This window comes from Chaetura pelagica, unplaced genomic scaffold (genome assembly GCF_000747805.2).
Source record: "Chaetura pelagica isolate M959 unplaced genomic scaffold, ChaPel_1.0 scaffold53, whole genome shotgun sequence".
In the NCBI taxonomy this organism is placed as follows: Eukaryota; Metazoa; Chordata; class Aves; order Apodiformes; family Apodidae; genus Chaetura; species Chaetura pelagica.
In genome coordinates, this window is record NW_009952880.1 from 1,122,656 (window position 1) to 1,148,416 (window position 25,761).

General features: G+C 33.9%; 1 protein-coding gene across 2 annotated transcripts in view; it reads right to left on the reverse strand.

The window, feature by feature from the left end:
- CSMD3 (CUB and Sushi multiple domains 3) overlaps positions 1-25,761 on the reverse strand; it is a 545,585-nt gene that overhangs the window by 195,879 nt on the left and 323,945 nt on the right. For both annotated transcript variants that reach the window (XM_009995351.1, XM_009995350.1), the window contains 4 exons: positions 20,620-20,736; positions 13,419-13,634; positions 12,603-12,791; positions 4,118-4,287 (listed from right to left, as the gene is read on the reverse strand). In XM_009995351.1, the coding sequence (XP_009993653.1) occupies positions 4,118-4,287; positions 12,603-12,791; positions 13,419-13,634; positions 20,620-20,736 (692 nt within the window). The remainder of the gene's footprint in view (positions 1-4,117; positions 4,288-12,602; positions 12,792-13,418; positions 13,635-20,619; positions 20,737-25,761) is intronic.

Consider the following 25,761-nt stretch of genomic DNA (forward strand, 5'->3'; position numbering starts at 1 on the left):
TTCCCTACATATATTTTATTGCCAATTTTGTCGACTGTTATACCATATGACACCTTTCACACTGGCACGCTCATATCTCTCCAGAGATTACACTAATTCTACTTTGTGAGATAAGGAGCTGTCCCACTGTATAATATTCCAAAGCTTATATAATTTCTATGAAGGAACAAAATTTGAAGTACCCTAACACTTTTGAAACCATGATTCTTTGAGTAAGTGAACTGTGTTTGGAGGAGAGAGGGACGTGATTCATTTGAATGTACAACAGATTTATTATTTATTTTTTTTGGTTGCTGATTTTAAAATATTCCAAGTAACATTCATCCCTCTCCTTAAGACAGTGGGGTCTCCCCAGTACAATAAATGGATGCATATTTTGTAGTATAATTTTCAATTTTAGTCATAGTTTCTTTCTCTATGTTTCAGTCAAGATAATGGGTACTAAATAAATATTTTTAGATGTAATTTAAATTATACTGTTTGGGCTGCAAAGAAAATGGTAACAGCCTGTATTCTCTTGAGAGATTTGCTAAACCACCATTTTCTTTCTAACCTTCCTAAAATAGGTGAGTTTGCTACAGATTTTTAATGAATTAGTAATTAAGCTTCAGAATTCCATCCAGAAAATGAAATGTGTATGAATTAAGGTAGCACCAATATCTTATTTTTAATATAGGAATATTCTTTCTACAGAACTTGTCAGAACATCTGGATTTATCTCACCTGGGTGCTAAATGTATGGCTAAAAATAACAATAATTACAATAATACTTGTTTAGATGCATTTTCCTTAAAGTCATCCTCTAACATTAATGCAAAGATAAGTGATCCATGACTGTATGTCTGAATATGCCAGGGCTCCATTATCAAGAAATTTTAAATGGAAATTAATGGCCTTTTTTGCTAACTTACTTAATTTCATACAATTTTAGAAAGGAACTTTTATAAAGTGAATGTATTAAATGTGTGCATTTTAATCAAACTATTTTTGAGATTTGACATTGAAACATAAAAGGCATATGGATATAAAGATCTGTGCCTTTATAAAGAGATGAAATAACATAAAAACAGCATCTTAGAGCTGAGGCTGTCAACACCCTGTCAAATGTATCATTTATATCAGATACAAATAGAAGCACTAATATAAAGACAGAAAATGGCCCATATGTTTTCTGGGTTTTTTTTTTGTCCGTTACATTTATTACCTATTTCTCACTCATGCTTTCGCGGTGATACTGCTGAAAAGATTTTGATAGCCAGTGTGGAGATTCTTAAGAAGCAAACTAGCAAAAAAGCCCCAAACATGACCTCCCTTTGAAGTCTTTGCACAAAAACCCTCAAAAATGAATCATGGGCACACATTTCAAAGCTGGACCACAGATGAGACAGCAATGAAATGCAGTAAAACTGAACCCTCCATATTTTGCAGGAGGACAGAGTGCTGAGCCTAGCAGAGGAGAAGGAGACCCTAGTGTAAGTTCTTCTATTTATTTTACTGTCTGTTGCTACCCTGAGTATTTGAGTAGAAAGAAAAAGAAATATCTCTTCATTACAGTTTATTATTATTAAAAAATAATTCTTAATGCCATTTTTTTCCATATGAGTGCAATTTTATTTAGCACATCAGCTCTCTTCATAACACCAAGCATATAACCTACTACAAAAGGGAAAAAACCCAAACAACTCATGTTCTCTTTCCATCTCAGTCCTTTTCACACTTGGTGTTCCCTTCTGTTTTGCTTTAGCTTCATTTGTGGAACCTGCCTGCAAATTTTTTGAGGAATGGGAGTCGTTGGGGTTTTTTTTAACGTTAACAGAAATCTACACATTAATTAGTACCATGCATAGGTACATTTTTATCTATGGTGAAGCTGACTGAAAATAAAGAAAACAATAATATTACCTTTGTTCAATTTTAATAAAATATGCCTTTCCCCCAGTAAATTAGAAAAGTAAATTTAAAAATCTTTTACGTAAAATAATACTTTATACATTGAACTGATTTCAACAAAATTAAAGCTTTGACCAGTAACAATGGAATATTTAGGCAGGTAGGTGAATAGCAATTCTGTTCCTTTCCATGCAAATCTAAAGGGTTTGCTTATGTCTGTTGGAGACTACACAATTTACAGGCAAAACTGATGGATGGAGATACAAGAAAGGAACAAGCAGTTTCAGTCAGGTACAACCTTGTCAGGTACAACCACTGTCGCTCATCCTCTCACTGCATGCCCTTGTAAAAAGTCCCTCCTAAGCTTTCCTGTTGTGCCCCTTCTGGAAGGCTGCTACAGATCGAGCAACCCCAACTCTCTCACCCTGTCCTCACAGGAGAGATTCTCCAGCCTTCTGATCACCTCTGTGGCACTCCTGTGGAATCACTTCAACAGCTTCATGTTCTTCCCGTGCTCAGCACCTCAGAACCAGACACAGGACTCCAGGTGGAGTCTATTCACACAGAATATAATAGAGCTCAATGGTTTCAAAGTAAAAAGTCTTGAGGAAAATGAAACCATATACTTTTATTGAATGGGTATAAATAGGTGGGTAGTAATATTAGGATAGTGATTTAGGTGGATAGGATTCAAGTTCAAATGTAAGACCTGACTTCAAATCTTATGCTAATGTTGGTTAATTTAAAGATCTTACCATAACTTTATTTAATTTCTGCTTCATTTAGAAATTTCAAAACTGTTAAAAATACATGCTTGCCTAGATCATCTGAATGTTTTAACAGTGTCTTCAATAACCAGTTTGTTTTGGTTTGTTGTTTTGTTGTTGTTGTTTTCCTCATGCTATTTATATGTTAATAAATTGTAAGCATCTTTCAAATTAAATCTTTCTGTGTTGTTTAATGTAAAAATTAAAAGTTATCCACTCAGTTTTGAAGTAAGCATTGAGGACAAATTTAAACTTATCCTGTGCATGCTGGATATCTAGTAGCATTCGGTTTGTTTTGCTTGTGCTTTAAGAAGAGCATAAGACTTCCTTTTAATTAAAACAATTTTATTTATTTATTTATTATTCTCACTGTCTCATTTCATATTACATTTGTTGTTGAGGTCTGCGTATGCCTTAGGTATAATTAATCCCTATTTGGAAGCGTCTGTGTCTGACAACTAACAACAGCAATCCTAACCTAATGCTCAGATGGCTAACATCAGGGGAGATAAAACCTAGCCTGAGCTCTAGTTGTTTCTTAGGAAATTTCCATAATCCTTCTTGTTTTAATAACTACATGGCAAAATATGGCTGAATTTTTTTATTATTATTATTATTTTTTAATCTAACATGATTGGCATGGCATGTCTTGTTCCTATGATTTCTGAGAGGCAAGTTTAATTAAATTGAGTATTCTAAAAAATCAGAAAATTATTTAGTCACTTTTATAGGTATCTTATTGTATTTAGATGGTAAGTGCTAGAAGACACCCACAGTGATCATCATCAGTGTTGGTTATGTAGCTGGCTATGCACTAGATGACTCTGGAAATGTATACTTTGGGGAATACAGTAATAAAATCTATGAACAAATCAATGTAAATGCTCCTGAATTTATAAAGTGAAATCACTATATAAAACTCTGGAAGGTTAAAGTACCTTGTGTTTTTTTGTTATTTAATGCAAAAATTCCCTTTACATGAAATTGTTGTGACTATCATTTTGCAGATGTTTCATACCACACAAAATTAGAGTAATTTAAACCATACACCTCATGTACAAAAGGTAGTATGTAGACAGGGCATTAAAGTAAGCTTTTAGAATTGTTTATTATGTTTACACCACAGCTCAAGTTATGAAGATACAGAGGAAGAAAACAAAAATTTACAAAAGATGTAACTGATTAATATTTAACACTAATGGAATACAAACATACATTTGGTTTACAGTTTCAATCTTTCTTTTAATTATATGTGGTCAGAAAAGTAAACATTTTAAGAAACAGATTACGCAAAAACATCAGTTTGCCTGTTTTTAGAAATGAAACTCATTTAGACAGGTATTTTCTAAGAGATATGTAATAAAAATTTACCTAATGCTGTACTGTCAGAGACAGGTAAAATTCAACAATATGAAGAACTACAAGTTTAGAAATTCCAAATAAATTTCTTGGTTACATACCTTAAGAACATCTCCTTGGGCTAAGTGAAATGTTCTGGCCGAAATATTGATTCCTTTCCCTGCTTGTACCTGAATGCTATAAATACATTCATGGTTGTTTTCATAGTTAAGAGGATAATTGGGGGACAGTAAGATTCCTTCACTATTTGTCGTGGAGGCTCCACATTCAGCTGCAATTAAAAGAAAATGTTAAGGCATATTTTAATAGAAAGCATAAATATTTTTAGTAATGGTGATAGTGGGAATGTTAATGCAACCTAGATCAACATTATATTGATATCTAAAATCTAGTTCTAAGTATATGTTCATGACAGTACTTGAAGGCTACAAAAATATTTCTAAATTGATATATTTAATAAAAGTATGTTAAATAATATGGAGAGCTATAACAATATTAATGGCACATTCCATAATCATAATGTCTTAAATGAAAGTAAAACTGTTCTAGAAGTCAATATGTGTGTTTATATATACGTATGTAAATATACACACATGCAGAGAACATACATTTTTGCACAGATTGATGAAAAAGGATAATTTTTCTCCAATATTAATGTACTAAAACAAACAACATAGTCAATGATATAAATTATAGTAGAAAAAATAGTTACAGCTACCAGCTAAAAAAAAAAAATAAATATTAATTTAATTAACAGATAAGTAGGAAAACATTAAGTCTCAGGGAAAAAAAAAAAAAAAAAAAAGGGTTAAAGATTCAGATTTGACCAAAAAAAAAAAAAGAAAAAGGAAAGTATTTCCAAGTAATTCCAATATTATTTAAAAAATAATAAAAAAAGAAACCTTGTAGTTGAGGACTTGGGTGCTTAAGTGTGATCACAAAAAGAACTCCAACAAAAACAACAAACACATAAAATCTTGTGGCAAAGATACATTAGGTATTAATAACTAGTATTAATTTACTATAGTATGTTGGATTACTTACATAATTTTTATTAAGACATCTTTAAGTATTTTACATTAACACTGACAAACTATTACAATTCTTTCCTTCCCTCTTTTATTTAATCTCGATATTTGGTCATTATAGTGCAAAGAGAAGAGCATTTCCTCTCATTTTAACAGATTTAGATAAATTTTAAATTTAACTGTAACACTACATTTTGTAGACTTATGTTTGTTTTCAAGATCACTGCCATCTTGCCATTTATTTCACTCAGTCTAATGAGAATACACCCATTATTTTAACATGGGAAATTGACTGGTTTACCATTTCAAAGAATAAGAAATTGTATCGTGCAAAACTATGTGGTAAAAGATTCAGATTTGACCAAAAAAAAAAAAAGAAAAAGGAAAGTATTTCCAAGTAATTCCAATATTATTTAAAAAATAATAAAAAAAGAAACCTTGTAGTTGAGGACTTGGGTGCTTAAGTGTGATCACAAAAAGAACTCCAACAAAAACAACAAACACATAAAATCTTGTGGCAAAGATACATTAGGTATTAATAACTAGTATTAATTTACTATAGTATGTTGGATTACTTACATAATTTTTATTAAGACATCTTTAAGTATTTTACATTAACACTGACAAACTATTACAATTCTTTCCTTCCCTCTTTTATTTAATCTCGATATTTGGTCATTATAGTGCAAAGAGAAGAGCATTTCCTCTCATTTTAACAGATTTAGATAAATTTTAAATTTAACTGTAACACTACATTTTGTAGACTTATGTTTGTTTTCAAGATCACTGCCATCTTGCCATTTATTTCACTCAGTCTAATGAGAATACACCCATTATTTTAACATGGGAAATTGACTGGTTTACCATTTCAAAGAATAAGAAATTGTATCGTGCAAAACTATGTGGTACTTTTGATAGCTTGAAAAGATGCCAAAACAATCTATGCCATACATTTTAACAGGTATTATTGTTTATTAGCATTATTACAATGTCCTCATCCAGACTTGTTTGAGCTAAATCCAGGATAATTAAATACATATTTTATATAGGGAATTTGTACATTAAATGCGAAAGAAGCCCATTGATTAGCTATTCTTTCTGTATGCAGCTAAAACAAACATTGTGCAGAAAGCCAAATCAGGCACAGATCAAAACCAAATATATGCTTGATGAATATATTTAATTAAAAGTGACACAGAACAAATACCCAAATAATTCAGGAGTAATCACTTTGTTTTAAAACAGTTGGAGACACATAATCTAGGCAGAAGTGGAAAACCGTCTAGTGCACGTGATCATGTCTATCCTTTTATTTAATCCTTAAATAAATGTGCATTTGCTGCTCTGAAGATGCATAGGTCAGTTTGAATTACAACCCATAGAACCAAGATGATTGTAATTTCAGTTTGGGGGATATCCTTTCCCATTCCAGAGAGATGATAAAGTCAAAAGGACTAGGTAGTTATGGTATTAAGTTGTCCAACAACTCTGTTTTTGTCAGAACTGTAATTCAAAGCAATTTTTTAAAATATGAATGTGCAGTGAGCCAACTGTTAGGACTTTCTAAACTAGTATCTGAGAACTATGTTTTCTGTTAAAAATAAGGTAATTTTTCATGTAATAATATTTATCAATCTGTTTGTGCTTTTCTTAATTTAGAGGGAGAACGTTGTGTTCCAAGTTGCAGATAACCCATCATTAGAAGTTTTCAAGGTCAGGTTGGATGGGGCTTTGAGCAACCTGATCTAGTGAAAGATGTCGATGTCCCTGTCCCTATCAAGGGGGTGCACTAGATGATCTTCAAAGGTCCCTTCTAACCCAAACCATTCTGTGATTCTATGCACCGTCTCAAGCCTTGTGTTAGCAGACAAGAAAGCAAGTTTAGTAACAACAGTCTTGCTAACTACAGTATAAAATAATTTCTCCCATAGCATTCAGGTGTATCATTACAGGAAAGCACACACTTCAGCCTACAACAGTAGCTTCTTTTGTACATTTCTTAGAGGGATTCTTACTAAATGACAATAGTTCCTGGCTTCTCCACTTGCTTCCTGTGTACACAAGTTATGACTTTAAAAAAACAAAACAAACCAAAGAACAAAAATAAAACAACAAAAAAAACGCACAACAGGTCTGTTGCTTAAAATTACACGGAACTTCAGGTAAACTACGGTTGCCTTCTGTTCTTTGATGTTAATACTGTAGCATAAATTTTAAAAGACTATGACGAGTAAATTATGAGTAAAATGATGCAATGAGTAAAAAAAGTGATGAGTAAAAGGTTTCAGGTAAAAAATGTTAAATAAGGTCTTAAGTTTAAAATAAATACAAGTATTAAACATGCAATTTGTTTAAAGTGTTTGGAAAATAATTTTAACGGGCATTACAATGAGTAACAGTAAAAAGATTGACTACAAAACTGGATCAAAATTAAGAGAAAATGTGTTAAGAGGGAAACATAGAAGAGAGAAAACAAGGAATAAAACACTTTCAGAATGAAATAGCACAGAGGGACAGAAAGTCTATGCCCATCCTTAAAAACAGAGCTTTTATCAGATATTGCAATCATTTCTGCATTGCCTAATGTTTAATTTTAATCAGATTCCCTATTCAACAGAGATGAAATTCAGCTTATTTTAATGACAAGGTGTAAAAAAAAATTAAAATCCACTGATTTCAGCTGAAACTTAGAACTTACCCTATACACCTCGTAGGGAAAAAAAATAAATATGGAAGATATTCCAACATGCAGCTATGCTTCCACAAAGACTTTAATTCAGTATTATACAAAGTAGAAGGATGCAACACTAAGATTGAAGTAAAACATTGTTTCTGGACTTCAGCAGAAATACATAATAATTTCAGTATTATAAAGGAAAATAAATAACTCAAAGAAAAATAATGAAAGGAAAAAAATGCTATTTATTAGAAATTACTGTTATGTTGGTTTGTTTGGTTGGTTTTTTTGTTATGAATGTGTATTTGTTGCATATTTCCATAATAAAACAGATTAGTTTAAACTACTGGTTATTAGTGTATTTAAATTATGTAATCATGTAAAATGTTACTGTAATGAAGGAATGAAATGCATCTGTTTGGATAATTTAACTTTTTAAAATATGTAAATATTCTTTAGTGAGTGGCTGTTCTTAATTTTGAGAATTTTGCAAGGTTTCTCTGAATTCAGCTAATGAAATGCTCACCATAAATTATTATCAAACAAAAATATATGAGCTACGGCTACAAATTGAAATTCAGCCATTGTTTGCTTCAAGACAATCCCCTGAAATCAAAAGATAAGAGCTACAAATAGCAGTATTTTGAAAAGATGTTATCTCTTGATTAGGAGGCTAAGTGCATTGGAACAGCTTGACTGGGCAAGTAAGTGGGGATATTCTGAAAAGGATTTTATCTTTAACCAACAAGATTGAAAATCAACATTTTCTTCAGAAAGTGTATCTAAATTTAGTGCCCAATGATCTTTTTTCTTATAAAACTGTTAATCTTCAGAAGTTCTACCTCATCAACTGATGGCAGACACATGCAAGAAAAAAAATAGTCAGAACAAGATAACAACACATAGGAGAACATGATGATCCTGAGAAGATTAAGCTGTGACTGAAGTGTTCTTTTCCAGAGTTATGAAGTCATGAAAGTCACCGGGTGGCCCCATCCTGAGTACTTTGCCTTACATTTTGTGTGTGCACAGAAATGGATATAGCTGTGCAGCAGGACTCTAATGGCAATATGGAATAAGATGTGCAGAGGGCAGCTAATGGCTCTCTTGCCAATTAAGGGGCTGCAATTACTGCAGACATATCCGTGGCAGAACCTTCACTTCATTGGTTACATAATTGTGCTTCAGTTCAACACCAAATTTATTTTTTCTCTCATACAATATAATGTTTCAGACATTCCTGTTTTTCACTCCCCAGGTATTTCCCAAAAAGCACCTTAACTCATCTGGTGAAGAAGCTACATCATCAAATAAGAAAAAACCTATCAGCTTAGCAAAAATCTTTACCAGCAAAGATCCAATATACAGTATTATCTGAAAAGTCTGCAATAAACATGGCATAAAATAATTAATTTTTCTCTAGATTTTTGATATCTGTTTGTCTGTTTTGCATAATTGTAATAGGTATAGTTGCTTGGAAACCTGTATGACCAGAACATCAAAGACTCTGATTCTAAAAGAATCACAGAATCATAGAATGGTTTGGGCTGGAAGGGAACTTAAAGACAATCTAGTTTCAACCTCCCTGCATGGACAGGGACATTTCCCACTAGATCAGGTTGCTCAGAGCCACATCCAACCTGGCCTCGAACACTTCCAGTGATGGGGCATCCACAACTTTCCTGGGCAACTTGTTCCAGTGTCAGAGCACTCTCACACTAAAGAATTTCCTCCTAATGTTGAACCTAAATCTCCCCTCCTTCAGTTTTGATCCATTACCTGTTGTCCTCTCAATACAAGGCCTTGTAAAAAGTCCCTCCCCAGCTTTTCTGTAGGCCCCCTTCAGATACTGGAAAGCCGCTATGAGGACTCCCCAGAGACTTGACTTCTCCAGGCTGAACAGCCACAACTCACTCAGCCTGTCTATTAAGATATACTGAGAAAAACTGACAAAAATTGTGTTAAGTAGAAATGAAGTGGAAATAGCATACGAGAAAGAAAATGAGATCTTAAAGTGTCTTCTATCTAAGTTTTAGCAGCCTGGAAAGAAATTGTACAGTGCTGAGAAAGGAAAAGGCCCATTGCTGGGAAGCTATGAAGAGACTGATTTGCAGTTCTCCTGACTGGAGAGGAAAAACACAAGCTGCATCAGTCAAGTCGCTGGAGCCAAACAAGGCAGCCCACTGGCTCACCTTATATTGACAAGTGGAAATGAGCAAACACAGCTGGCAGTTGTGGGAGACTCTCCAACCAGACCCATTGTTTAGAAAGGTCTGTTGCTTACCAGGGGCTCACAAAAGGGACATCACTGAAAGACCATCCAAACTTGTATGTCCCACTGACTCTTACCCACTCCTGTTGTTTCACATGGGCTCCAATGTTATAGCAAGAAACAATCTGAGGACCACAAATAACTGTAGAACAAGATGGAATGGCTTCAAGCTGCAACGGGGTAGGTTTAGACTGGACACTAGGAAAAAAAAATTCACAGAAAGTGGCTAGACACTGGAATAGGCTGCCCAAGAAGCTGGTTGACTCATCATCCCTGGATGTGTTTAAGGGTTGTTTGGATGTGGAGTTGGTGGATATCGTTTAGGGGAGAACTTTGTAGAGTAGGGATGATGGTTGGACTCAGTGATCCCAAGGGTCTTTTCCAACCTGAATAGTTCTATGATTCCATGATTCTAACGATCATAGAGTCCTGGGAGCAGCAGTGAAGGATTCGGGAGCAAAGATGGTAGTTTTTTCACTCACCCTCCTGGTCAAAGGGAACGAGCTTGAAGGGGCAAATCACATTGGGAAAACCAATAACTGGTTACAGAAGTGTTGCCACCTCCAGGGCTTTGGCTTCCTAGACCATAGGACTCGCTTTGAGAAACCTGGTCTCCTGGGGGCTGCTGGGTTTGTTCAGAAAGAGGTGAGTGCCTTTGGCAATAGTCTTGCCAATCTAGTAAAGAGGGCTTTAAACTAGAGTGACTAGGGGAGGGATCCTCAGTCTATCCCACTGCCACCCCTTTGAAGCCAGTTCCAGTAAGATATGACCTGAGCCTGAAGAGGGATCACAGGCCAGAGGGAGAATACCTAAAATGAAGGAAAATTGAACACCAGACAGTGACACAGCTTCAACGGAAGCCCGACTTAAATGGCTCTGTGCAAATGCATGCAGTATGGCAAATAAGCACGAGAAGCTGCAAATATGTCCAAGCCTGCAGGGCTATGATGTAAGTGGCATCACTGAGACGTGGCAGGATGATTCCTATGACTTGAGTGTGGGAATGGATGGGTATGAGCTCTTTAGGAAGAACTTGGTGTCAGGATTAAAGGGAAGACAGAGGCAGGTGACATCACAGTGGGAGTATACTCTAGGCTACTTGACTAGATCAAATGAGGCCCTCTGCAGGCTGATAGGTGCAGCTTCCCATTCACAAGCAATGGCCCCCACGGGGGATTTCAACCACCCTAGTATCTGCTGGAGGAACAACACAGCAAGGCACCAGCAATCCAGGAAGTTCCTGGAATGCATTGATGACAACTTCTTTTTCCAAGTGGTAGAGGAGCCAACTAGAAAAGGTGCTGTGTTAGACCTTGTTCTCACCAACAAGGATGGCCTGGTGGACAATGTGAAGCTTAAGGGCAGCCTTGGCTGCAGCGACCACAAAATGATGGAATTCAGGATCTATAGGGCAACAAGGAGTGTCCACAGCAAGCTCATTACCCTGGACTTAAGGACAGCAGATTTCACCCTCTTGAGGGATGTGGCTGGTAGGATATCATGGGATAAAAACCTGGACTGCAGAGGAGACCAGGAGAGCTGGTCAATATTCAAGGATTACCTTGAATATACAAGGATTACCTCCTTCAAACCTTAGTTTCTATACCTTATCTTCTGTAGATACATACATAAATGCTGCTTATACACATGCCAAATTCAGAGCTTTTGTTATATCAATGTAATATTAGGAATAGTTTGGACATAAAAATTATCATGCAGCAACCAATGCTGGATAAGAGCAAGCACATAATAAATTAATAGTTATTACACAAACAGATCCTGAAAGAAACTTATATTTTAATATCATACAATTTAGTATGAAAATATATTTCAAATACACAATGATACTGAGATTTTCATACATAAACCTTTTCATACACTCTTAGGCATATTTCAAAATACAGACATTTAAGTAACTATCCTACTTTTTTAGAGATTTTGGTGGCTATGTTTTAACAATTCTCAACAGAACTGAAAATAAGGATGTTCAGAAAGAATTCAGCTCAGATATCATTAGCCATTAAAAGTTAAGTTTCCAGTCAAGACTACATGTGTAGGCTACCTCTACAGTGAGTAGCATGTGTTAGGAACCACTAGAAAGTGTTTCCTCTTACTTATCTTAGCTATAATTGTAAAACCAGAATAACTGTTCTGAGGATATGGTTCTCTAACTTACATAGGAAGCCAAGGCTGACTACACTCCTATACATAGACCTAGCACTATGAAATAACTCTTGTCTCAGTGCTCTAACTAAATTTACACAATTCTGTAACACAAATTTCACTTGGAAGCTTGTATTGAAAAAAAGAGTAAACTTTTAGGCATCCAAACTGGTAAATGATGATTTTAATTTAAATTCAGTGTTCCTATTAATCAAAACAAGAAGTGTAAGCATTGTGTCCTCAGTTTTGAAATGCTTTCAGGTATAGACTATAAAGTCCACTGATAGTTGTAATACTAAATATATTAAGAAAATATTAAATAAATTTGACTAAGAATATGAAGAATATGAGAATACATATATTACCATGCTTTTCCATGCTGTAAATCTGCAAATCCATGGACAATGACTACACATACAAGCAAATGAAAGCAGCTGACCACGTACCCACACACCTTGGCAGAGGTGCACTCCATACTCTTCGGCCACCACCAAGACAAATAATCTCTGAAGCTCCTTCTAGACGATATCCAGATGAACAGGAGAATGTCAAAATGTCTCCCACCCCAAAATTAAATCCTATTCTGTTACCAAATTGTGGAGTCCCAGGATCTTCACAAGGTTCAAGATTATACTCTGAAAACCAAGAGAGGAAGTCAGCATGTATGAATGAGAACAACATGTTTTCTATCAGTCATATTTATAAAGTTTCAGTTTCGTAATTTCAGTGTTTTTCCACCTGACTATCAATAAAGATTTTAGATTTAAAATAAAATGAATCTATGAATGTTAAATTATCAATTATAACACATTAAAAAGTAAGACTAATGAACACATTCATAATGTTTTAAAGATGAGTATCACAACATGCTTTGTCACTCTTTTAAGAGCCATAAATGTCACAGGTATCTAAAACAAATGAAACAATGCCATAGCATAAAAGCCTAAGTAGTTGACACTCGGGCTTATATGGAATTTCACTAACTGAAATTAGACTAGTTTTGTTTCCTCCCTTCACCTGATAATGTGTCACAGTTTACTGCCACCTTATTTATCATGTAGCAGAAATGCCCCTCCAGAGGCACAGAGGTTTGGTTGCTTTGAAATATATGTGCTTAGGAAACAACTTACAGAATTTTATGTTTCAGTATGTTTTCACCAAAATAATTTATTATTCTTTGCATAAAATTCTGGAGGGGGAAAAAAAAAAAAAAGGGAAAATAAAACATTTTTAGGAGCTAGGTGTTACAGATATTTCCTTACCAGAGAAAGAAATATTAAATCCTTCATATGATATTGAAAAATCTGAAATGAAGCGCAACTGAGCCCTGAAATTTCCATAGAGACCAGCGTTGATTGGTGAAGGAAGCTCTGAGCCAGTCAGACGTGCTAAAGGCTGTGTGAAACTACCATTTTCTGTTATTAGTAAGTAGTCATGATGATCCTCCAAATGAAAGGTGTAGAAGGTGAACTGCACTCCTATTAGAAAAAGCAGAATTAGATTTATATATCATACTGTTAATATCATTGTAATTAAGTCAAGGATTAAATTAATGCATTTCATTATGAATCATAGTTCAGAAAATGAAGATAATCCAATTTTTTTTAAAAATAGTATCTTTCTTGATTTTAATAAAAATATTTTTGCAGTAGGTATTTTTGTTTTCACATGACCTTTCACTTTAGCCTTTAGCTGCAAAAGATGGATGCTTGATTTATAAAATTCAAATATATCTAATTGCATTTTTATGTAAAATCCAATGATGCACTATGCATTTTCAAAATCACAATTATTGTAGAATGGGAAAGGTAAAACCTTATTTCTTACAGTATCCTTGCACTGCAGTGAAAGGAAAGGTTATGAAATATATGACATTATTTTCTAATGGTACACACAGTAATAAAAGCGCTTCCTCCCCCTCAAAAGGGTAGTCTCTTAATAAGATGTGGCATATGTCAACAGTATGCTTTTTGCAAACCAGCAGATGCAAATCACACATCTTGAAAGAAAGTTATATTCTGGAACACAATAGCAATAAAAAGACTTGAAAGTCAAAACAGACAATTAAATTACTTTTTCTGCTTTTTTGTAACCAAGAGTTAGACCATGGTCTTTGAGTAGAATGTACAGAAATGTCAAGAAGAAGGAAGAGAAGAAGACATTATCTAGTTTAAGTGAGCAATGAGACCTCTAGTTTAACATCATCTTAAGTTTTATCACGTACGTTAGAAACCCGTGATTCAGGCTCTGTAAAATATTTATAATGATGTAAGCCTTAGGAAGATCCATTCATGTGACTGAAGATTAACACAGTACATGAAGATTAATGATCTCTGGGTGCTCTCATGGACAACAGGTTTTTAATATTAGACAGAATTTAACCAAAAAGCAAACAAATACTTCCCCTTCCTACTTTCCCCTCACCTCCAAGAAATTCCCAAACAGAGTAACAAAAGCTAAGACTGAAACTAGATATACTGTGCTTGACTCAGTTTTCTAAACATAGAAACCTCATTCCTCTTTAAGTGCTGGAGGTTATCTTTTCTAGAATTCATTTGCAGCTTTAGAAGCTCTCAGTATGATTCTCCTGTAGATTTTTTTTTTACAATACATTGGATGCCTGAGGTTGTCTCAAATGGCATCAGACATTCATGTTAATAGAACTCAATCACATCCAGTAAATAGAGTCTGTAAGGTTATCTTGAATGTATGGACACTTGGTTTATGAAGATACCTTGTCAAAGAATTTACAGTATAGAACGCAAAGAAAAGAAATGAAGGAAAGAATAAATGATATACAAACATACACAAGCTTAAGTAGAGACACTAACAAAGACCACAACTCTTTTAAGTTTCAGACTGATGAGCCACTGAATGTATTACTGTCATCTGGTAGCAGTTCAACCAGAACTTAGTAACTGCTTAGAATGATGGAAAGGTTATCTTGGGCCTTAGGGAAATTATAAATTTACTATGGAGCATTCAAAGGAATTTGTGAGATTATGTAAAACTTAATATGAGATTTTAAAATGGTTTTTGAGCACTGCAAAACTTTTGGTGGGATGTTTAGAGCCAAAGGTAGATATAGGGACAGATCATGCTTGATAATGAAGAAAAAAGTAGGAAAATTGAGAGGGTTAAGCCTCTCTCAGTAATCCCTGCACCTAACCACCACAGCCTTTCCCTCTTATTACTTCTAAGCTTTCCTTAGTGTGTGTACCCTCTCTACAGAGAGTGAGCACCATGTGAGACTGGTGAACATTAGTATGGACTGTCTGGTTAGCTGGATGAGATTAGGGGCCAACAACTGGAAAAAATGGCCACTGGACACAGGGGAACAGCACCTGGAAGGAAAGGGATCTTGGGAGAAAACTCCTGGGATAGGACCTGGAGGGTTGTGGGAATACGTGCATGAGTGTGTGAGAGCAGGTTTCACTCTAGCAAAGTCCTGTTCCCATCAGCCCAGCTGGAGAAATATGATTTGGCTTTCTGTGGTGTTCATGTTTGTTTCAGCACTGCTGGTGTTTCTTGTGTGCCAATAAAGACACTTGTCTCTGTCCATGTTGGTTTGTGTGACCAGCTTTATATATGTATGTACATACTGGAATATATACTTAGTCTTGCTGTCAGCCAGACATGCAAATAGGAGGAACAAGAGAAATCTCTCGGATCTTAAGAAACCTCTAGGCTGTGCTTCCCTTTAAAGAGACTACAAAACTATTCAGTTTTTTCAAGTAGATACTTCCTCCTCTTCTAATATCTCCACACTGCCCTCCCTACACTTCCTGTAGTTTGCAGATCCAGATAAACACACTCTTGGTAGCACCGATTTGGAAATTACAGGATAGGATTGTGTTTATGTGTAGGATTGCCCTGATTTGAGCCAGGATAAAGCCAATTTTCTTTTTACTCATTATTTTATATCTGCATTCCTGGCCATCATAACTCTCCCCTCAGCTCCTGTCTGCTCTGCCACTCCATCCAGCAGTGCTCCAGGACTTCATGAAACTGCTCACAGCTCAGGAGAGTGCCATGGGAGTTGCTGGGGGTGCGGGGAGGCAATAGGGTTTTGCATGTTCCTGCACATATTTGCATGTATTTGTATATATTTTTTTATAATTAATATTTAGTTAAAGCTGCCTAGTTTAGTTTTCAATCTGAAAGCCTCTCTCCTTGTTCTCTCTCTTTTCCCTACCTGGGTGGGAGGAGGAAAGGATTGAGAATATGGCTTTCATTAGTTTAATTGCCAATCCTGATTTAAACCATGACAAGGAAAAAGCTTGATAATCCAAGGAATCCATTCTGAGTTTTAAAATTCTTAATTTAATATTTATATGAGCAAAGCCATTCAGCAGCATTGAGCATCCTATTTATTCTCCTACAGTGCGTGACAATAAATTGGCAAAAATCACAGTCTGAATGTTGGAATCAAGGTTAGATTACATATATTTTGAGCTAATGAATATGAATTCTATTTGGGGATTTATAAACCCTTAAATAGTTTAATGTTTTTAATTGTAATTTTACATAGGAAATCGTGTTGATCTGACATGAAAATGGCTTGAGAGAAAAATGTGATATATACAGAATGAGGCTAAAATTCAGGTCATATTTGTTGCATTTATTGCACTCCAAATTAATTTTCAACCTTTTTATGCATGCATGTATACTGCAACAAGAAATGCCAAAGAAAATTTTATGCTAGTAACACAAAATAATTGAATTCCTCTGAATAACAGTTGAGCTTCACTTATCATTGCTTACACACCAAATTCAAGGCTTAACTCAAGAAAATGTTTCAATTAATTTTCTAGATTGCTATGACATTTCTAAGCAAAACCCCAAGGTATATCCCAGCAGTAGCTGTACAATTTAGTTTTCTTCAGAAAACATTCTAATCATATTAATATATACTGTTTGACAGATTGGGTCTTCTCCAGAGAAGAATTTTTAAAGGTTCAGGTAGATTCCTTCTCATTCTGCCTCACATGCTCCTTTCTTTATAATAGAATATTTAAAGTCTGAAACAAAGACATAACACTCTAATGTCATTTTTTGGCATTACAATCCAGACTGTTGGGGGATGGGCAAATTAACTATTCCATTAGTAAATTGTTTAAAATACACCATTGATACTCCACAAGTTTCATTTCACCATATATTGAATTGAATATTAGCCACAGACAAAATGCATTCATTATTGTCATCATAAATGCTTTCTTTCTTCTTCATAAATGATACCAGTGACTACACATATTAACTATATTTAAGGTGTATGTTTCATTCCCAAGTTCGCAATTTTTTTAAAAAAATAAAATCACACCAAGCTTGAATGGACATTCAAGAATCATAGTGATGGTCCACACGAACACATCTCAGAAATCTAGAATTTTCAATACACTTGAACAGTAACATTAAAACACATATATATTTGTATGGCAGATTATGTTTTTTAACCAGGATATGCAAAACCAGAATTTTATTCTTAGCAATACAATATATCCAGATGTAAATTACAAATCTTAACTAAATGCATGCATTTAATTGCCTGCTATTATAAAATACTAGTATGAAATTGGAACATAAATATGTGTGCTTAAAAAAAATACCTCACAGCATTCTAGAACTACAGGTTTTACATATTTTCTTGGCAGCCTGACATTAAAGAACCAAATCTTGTAAAAAAAAAATATTAAAAGGCTAAAGAAACATTTAATTATTTTTTAAAAATCATATGACTTGCCACTGGCCAATGGAAGATACCCCTTGATATTCTGAAGTTGGAATTTTATCAGACATGAAATAGAGCAGAAAACAGGATTAATTTTCCCAAGAGGTAACTATCCAAAACTTAGTCACTCAGTCTCCTCATGAAGAATTAATCTGGGAATTATGTAAATTCCCATGACATTAGATGATAGAGGTAAATAGACACCTTCAGAGGATGGTTCATTCCATCTACTTTAAACACTTTTTTGGGTTGAGAGAAAAAATGTTCTGAAGAGATATTTATCCTTTAAAAACAGTAGTGGCTTAACAGACTAGCCTACTCAGACATAGAACTTTACTGTTAGAATCCTAAAGTTAAATTAAGTAACCCTGTTTGTCATAAAAGAAGAGCTACCTTCCTCCTACAGTACTACAGGAAGACCTAAAATATTAATGCCTTTTTGCCACCAAAACCAAAATATTAGAAGTTCATGCAATATTTCTGTTTCTTACTCAAAGCAAATCCTCACTCTTGAATTGTTTCCAGCAGATCTCTGAGCAGCATGAACCAAAATGCCCAACTCAAATTACAACACAGCATTCATACTTGTTACGTTTTGGTGGTTTTTGGTGTTATGGTGTAACACCAAATGCAATGTAATCGCATTGAAAATGTAACCTTTTATTTATCCCAATTTTTAAGTACTTCTCCAGCTGCAGATTCAATAAAGAAAATATAAACCACCACAACAACAACAAAACTACTTAATTTTATTTAATTTTATTTTTTTTTCCCCATTTTTAATTTAAGAAAAATGAAAGTGTTAATAAAAGGTATTTCAAGAATCCTGAAAAAATATGGCTTAATCCAGACTCATGTTTACGGTAAAATTTATATAATACTCAATTACATATTGCTCCATGAAGATGAACTCCTAACCATTTCCGCTACTTGTTTTCAATGCCCAAATTACAAAGCTTGAGCTGGTTATCCAATGTTTTTTCAGATAGGGTGCAAATTAATTTACTACAGCTTTCTATCAGTCTTTCTTCCTTATCCGGAAGGACAGATGTATTCTTCCCACATCTTTTCTCCTTTGCAAAAGATCCACAGTACATTATTTTCCTGAAACTCTCAAAGCCATGTATTATACCTACAGGTATGGCAAATGTAGCATCTGCTGTAAGCTCAATTATTTCAGAATGCCTTTTTTCTATGGATACTTAAAAGAGAACTATATTGACACAATGACATCATTTCGTAGTAAAAAGACAGAGGAATAGCTGGAGCAAGAATTTTGAGAGATATCCTTTGCCACTCTAACACTTTAAGAAATTTTGAATAGGACATCCATTCAGTGATTTAACATCTAGATGAAGACGTACTGCATTATTTGTACATAATAGAACAAGGGGATCACAGTTGAGCACAATTCTCTGTGAGGGAAATCTTCATTTTATGTTATCAACAACATTTTCTTAGAGAAATACAACATCAGTATACTCACAGACAAAACTGATGAAATTCAGAACTGATCTTGCCTTCCTTCTTCTCCCTTTAATTCCTTTTTCTATATTCTTTCCAGTGTTAAAGATGCAATTTTCTTTTCAGTGTTCTTATCACCTCATCCCATTTATATTCACTTTCGCTTTTGACACTCATTTCTATTTCTCTCCTTCCCTTAACATTAAATGCTTATGCTTCTCTTAGCTCTTTTCACTCCTACAAGAGTATTATGCAGTCACTCCCATATTAAAAATAAAATATCAACAACAATTGAGAAGTCTGATCCATCTCTTCTCATCTAGTCCCACAGCCTTTCACTTGAAACAATTAGGACACACTTCAAAGAAATTTTGCTACCTGGAAATCCCAACTTCCATTTGTGTCCTAAGCATTTTCTAACCTATCCTACATGTCTTGCATTTCTTTGAAACAACTCTTAACCTTCCAAAGAGAAAATCAGTATTACATCTTAAACTTGAAATCTGTCTTCAACAAATAACCACCATTTTCTTAAAAGTCTTGTGTCCCTCAGCTTCTGTGTCATTATGTAATTCCTTGTCACCTCTGCAAATTGCCTGTCAGTGTATTCAATTATTTATTATTTTTCCCCTCAACATTTATTTCTAAACTGTATTATATATTAAATCCATAAACACATATTAAACTGTCATTTCTATGCTGTCACTCTGAAGATGTGTAGGTAAGCTGAAACAATTTTTTTCTTTAACATAATAGGACTTTTCTTTTTGACATTTCATTGTCAACAGCTATTCACAATGTAAAATTTAGCAATCTTTTAAACAGCTCCTCTCTCATTAACTTAGCTACTTTTTATACCATAATATGAATAACATCTTCACTTAAATCTTGACTTCAGATTCTTCTGTTGATACTGCCTAAATATTAATGACTACTTCCAGCTAATCCCTCTCTAAGATAAGGTATTTCTTCATCAACACAGAGAAAGCATTTGTCTGCTTTAACCTGCACATATTAATATGGAAACATCCAATTATCTTTTACTTGGACTAGACTTTTAGAGACTTTCTGCTCTAGGGAAAGTACTAAAGCCCAATCCACTTCGGCAATTCTAGGAATTACTACAATAAAAATAAGCAAAATAAAAAAAACTTAGCAATGTAATTCCTAGTTCATTGCTGCCAACCTAGACGTACACATGTAGCACAGAATACTGGATTTACTCATTTAAAAAGAATAGGCAGGAAAGCAGAAAATTACTTATTTACCTTTTCCATGGGTAACATCAACAGTCCACGTACAATTCAGTGAATTTGGATACAGGTCAGGATAACCAGGGGATAAAATTGTTCCACTAGGTCCTCTAACATCTCCACCACATAAAGCTAGAAATAACATAGAAATTAATAATAAAATCATTAATGGAACTTATAGACAAGGGGAAAATACAGGACTACATTTAAAAAAAAAAAAAACACAACAAAACAAAAAATCTTCTGGTTTTAAAATTACTTTAAAAGTTTTATAAATTATTTAGCAATTCCTCATAAATCTACAGTCCATTTTTACACCATATAAAAATAAATACAATCTGAGTAATTAACATGCATTTTAATAGGCACTAAGAAAGCGAAAAATTAATTTCCTTAGATGTTTTGTAATATTTGCTTGAGACTTTGTGAAAAAAAAAAAAGCAGCAGGAAGACAAAGGCTGAGGATACAGAGCCAAACAATATAACTTTAGCCATAAGCTAAGGCTAAAAAGTTAAAATGGTGTAGAGTGGATGTTACCACTGAGGAATTACTCACTGAATGTACTTCAGAGAAGCACGACATGCTTTATTGTATTATATAATTATTTGATATGCATTTATATCTATAATGCAAGTGATAATGACAATTGACAATACAGAAAAAGTATTTCTATAGTATTAGAGACAGCTTGAATTAATATGAAATAGAAAAATTGAATCATTACAACACCGACATAAATATCTTTACAATTGACCATTACATTTTAATGGTAAATTTATATAGAGAGCATTTTAAATACTAAATTAATTGATTAATTTTTAGTAATTAAGAGGCTCTTACACATTAGAATAATGTTTTATAAATAATAGTGATTAAAACTCAATACCAAGAAAAGTCATTACAACATAGTTCTCTGAACATATATTATCTCAGAAGGACATACATTAATAAACAGATGAGTATTTCTAATTATTTTTCCTTGAAGATTTATGACCTCTCTTTTTTTTAATATTTTTTTTCTTAGCCTAATTATGTGCATTACCAAAATTATTTTGTAGAAATGTTCCAGGATACCAAAAAAACAGTAAACTGTGTTAGTACCACCAGAGTTAAGTCAAATAATAGACTGTTTTAGGAAAGTTGATAGCAGCTCTTCATATGAGCAGCTTTTCCAAAGTAATTAAAACTAACGTTCCCTTTTCAGCCTTAAGTAGTCAAGCTCTCAACCAGTGTCCTTTCAGAATTTTTACTGATGTCTATATCAGTTTCTTTGAGCCCACACCCTAACCTAAGTGCTTTAGGAAGCACTTCCTCACAGAGAGGGTGATTAGACATTGGAATGGACTTCCCAGGGAAGTGGTGGAGGGACCACCCCTAGATGTGTTCAAGGAAAGGCTGGATGTGGCACTTAGTGGCATGGTCTAGCCAATGTGGTGGTGTTGGTCACAGGCTGGACTTGATGATCTGAAAGGTCTTTTCCAGCCTTGATATTTCTGTGATTCTGTGATTCTAAGCCAGTATTCCATGCTCCCATTTTCAACAATAAGTTTTTATCTTTCGCAGCTAGATGCTAAAGCTGTTGAAAGGCAGTTTGGGAGATAGCCAAATGGCAGTCCCAATTCCAGTTGATACAATGTTGCTCACCTATTTCTTGTGCCTGTGCTTCCCAGCCTGCTGCAACAGCAGTAAGGGTGAGGGAAGGAGCCTGCCACAGGCAGCAGGAGAAATACCTCCTTCTGAGAAGGACTGCCCCACCTGCACCAGCTGTTTTAACTTACTCCTACTCATCCTGTAAGGTCAACGCTCAACAGTATGGACTGTAAAAGTGAGTAAAGTTAGGTCTTTCAGTATATGAAGTGCTCAAACAACATCTTTATTCAGGCTACTCGTGAGTGTAGTGGGAGACATGCAAGCCATGCTTTATTTCCTGAAACACATGAATACTTGTAATGAAAGCACTTGAGTCATGTCATTGACAAAATTATCAAGTTCTATTTCAGGCCATATTTTATGCTGTTATAGAAAATCTATCTTCCAATAGTAAAAATAATCTCACAATTTCTAGCTTAAATGTATTAATGGTCCTTTTTCACCCGTTTGTTCTGCTAAACTGTCACTATGTTCTCCTTCCTCTTGGGAACTCACTTTGGAGGGCTGGAAAAGCACATTAGTATCTCTATCTTTGGATCACTTAAATTAGACAGGTTTTCTTAATCTACTTCTGTAAAATACATCTTCTATCTCTATGACCACTGCATTAACAACTGTGAATACACACCTGCTTTTCATAGCAGCTATGCTACACAAACATATTGCTAGGACACTTCACATTAGATTGTGTTATTTTTGTTAATACATTTATTATTATTTTTTTAAATTTCTTTCAAATGCCCTTTGTTCTATTTTCAACATATTTGTCTGTAGAATCCCTTCCTGCAGAGGTCAGCCTTATAGCTAGCTTAACACATATTCAAATCAAAGCCTTTTCCTCTGAAATTTGGCTTTTTATAATTTGAAATAAAACCCAGAAAGTATCTTGGTCACCCAATGTATTTGAATAAGATTTACTACCTATTTAAAATTAATTTTGAAGTAAGAAGTCAGTCTCAGAGTCATGAAAATTATCAAGAAAAGTGTATATGAGTAGAAGAGGGTCATCATAATCAAGAAAGGCAGAAAATCATCAGAATATTTGTTATTTCAGTAAAGAAAGATAAAATGATACAGATATGTAGAAAAAATATGTATCTGTGTATTTTTTGTATATGGCATTCACAAGCAATGCAGTAACAGAAAGCCATTTGTTGCCCTTCTTAGACTGACTGAAGATAGTGATATCCAAGAAACTGACAACATTTTGGACATTTTTTACTTACATAACCTACCATTTTGAAATATAAAGATTTTTCAAGAGATTAGCCATAGGTCACCAACCCAACTCAGAAACTAACATACAATGATGTACCTCAGTTTTCTCAAAATAGAGAAAATACACATAAGAAGAAAAAAACCTTCAGAAAAAAGTTGCTTTTTTAAAGTAAGGTCAGCATGTGCCAAGTACAAATAAATGAAAACTATCTCTTTTCAAAGGTGATTGCAATATAAACATATATTTATAATTAATTTGTAATAATGATTAGTTTACAAATGGTTTCAAGCATCACTGAGAAAGACTGAAACCCGCTAGTTCATGGAATGAAAAGAAGATAAACCTATTAATAAATAGATGTGTTTGTGTAAATATAAATTTAATACAAGTATTTATGTCCTCACACACACAGAGGCCCCATTACACTCATTCGCTTAATTAACTCTAACTTCTACTAAATATCTAATGCTAAGGTGATCTTAATTTACTGTGTAATTTGATAACAAAAGAGAAAGGTAGTTTAAATTACTGAAAGGGTGAGTTAGAATTAAGATCTTATATATTGTGCTTCATAGACCAAGAAACTTCAGCATGTCTTCCCTAATTACAGATGGTAATGTGTTTTAAAAGGGATGCAGTCAAGTAGGAACAAGTTAGTAACAATATGGACATCAAATTATTATAATCAGCTTCCAGAAAGAAACCATGGACTTAACCTTTATTACACACGAGACAAACTTAATAGAAACTAATGTAGCCTAGATTATTCATAACATAAAACTGTGTTTTTACACTCTTATTTAAATCTAAACCAAACCAAGCCATGCTACCCATTTCCAACTCTGGCATGCACTATATTGAATATTTTCAGCAATTCTTAAACAGTTGTATTTTAATAAAATATTGTTTTTAGTTTAGAGATGTTTTAACAAAAATGACAAAATGCGTCTGCCAGATTTCCTGCATGTTCCTCATGGTACTGTACAAGCTATATTTGCTAATTCACTTGTACATCTAGGTGTTCCTTGAACACTTTTCTTGGTATTTATCCATTTTACTAAGTAAATGAAGATCAAGTGGAATTAAAATAATTATTTTTAATTCAAATAATTAATCAGGATTATTATGTCTGAGCATTCCATTTCATGCTATGATGAAGGGAATAAAAAGCACTTTTACACTCTTAATTAGCTATCTAACTTTTGTATTACTTTTCCTATTATTTGTAAATGGGATTAATACAATATTTAATGTCTTGAGTAGAATAGGCTTTCTCACATATCTTCAAAGATTAAAAGCAAAATTCTATTATAATATTAATATAGAAAGGACATGATAAGACAAAATTTTATCTTACTTATTAAGCACTTGGAGAAGTTCAGTCAAGACATTCAGGACTGTCCAGATAGACAGGTACACACTGAATCACATGTGGATGTTAAATATGAATGGTGAAAATGTAGTACAAGTAGTATTTTCTAAGCAAAGTGCAAAATTATCTTGTTTATCTCTCTAACGTATGACTATAGTCTGAAGGCCTCTACACCTTCTCATTTGAAAAGAATGGTTGTTATTTATTTTTATGGTTTTTTTCCTAGGTAATGTGTCCTGTATTTATGGTGAACAGACAAAATCACATCTTCAGATCAACTATTTCAGAATAAATAAATGTATGTGCATAGTAATAGCAATTGTTTTTCTCTGGTGGTCCGTATGGAAAAAAAGCTGTTAACTCAGAAACAGAAGGAAAAAAAATGGCAGAAATGTAGACTACCTCTCTTGAGGAAAAAAAACACAATAAAATCTATGCAGGTATTGGTCACAATTAACAATTAAAACATATTTTAGCAGTATCTTCCTAATAGTCTACAGACTAATTCATTTCTTGAAAAAGGACTGATAGTTTGATAATGCTCATAGGTTTTAATTTTTATTTTTAGCAAAGCCTAAATATTATGGTTTTATAACTTATTTTAACACAGTGGAACTGCTGTCCTGAAAACCGTAAATAAATTCAAATTCTGTGATTTTGATTCTGTTCTATGATTCTGAAAATACTTTCCTTAAATACTTATCTTTTAAGTGCAGTAAGAGTTTCCACTGTCCTCAAAGGTCTGAGACCTCTAAATTTGATTGGTTTTGTATTTGTGTTTTTTGTTGGTTTTTTTCCCCCAGAAATGCTTTATTACACTTCTGTACATATAAAACTGTGGTTTTGCCTATGTATGTGTACACACACAGAATATATATGTGCAGAAATAGTGTATGTCTTATTTATATAGATAGA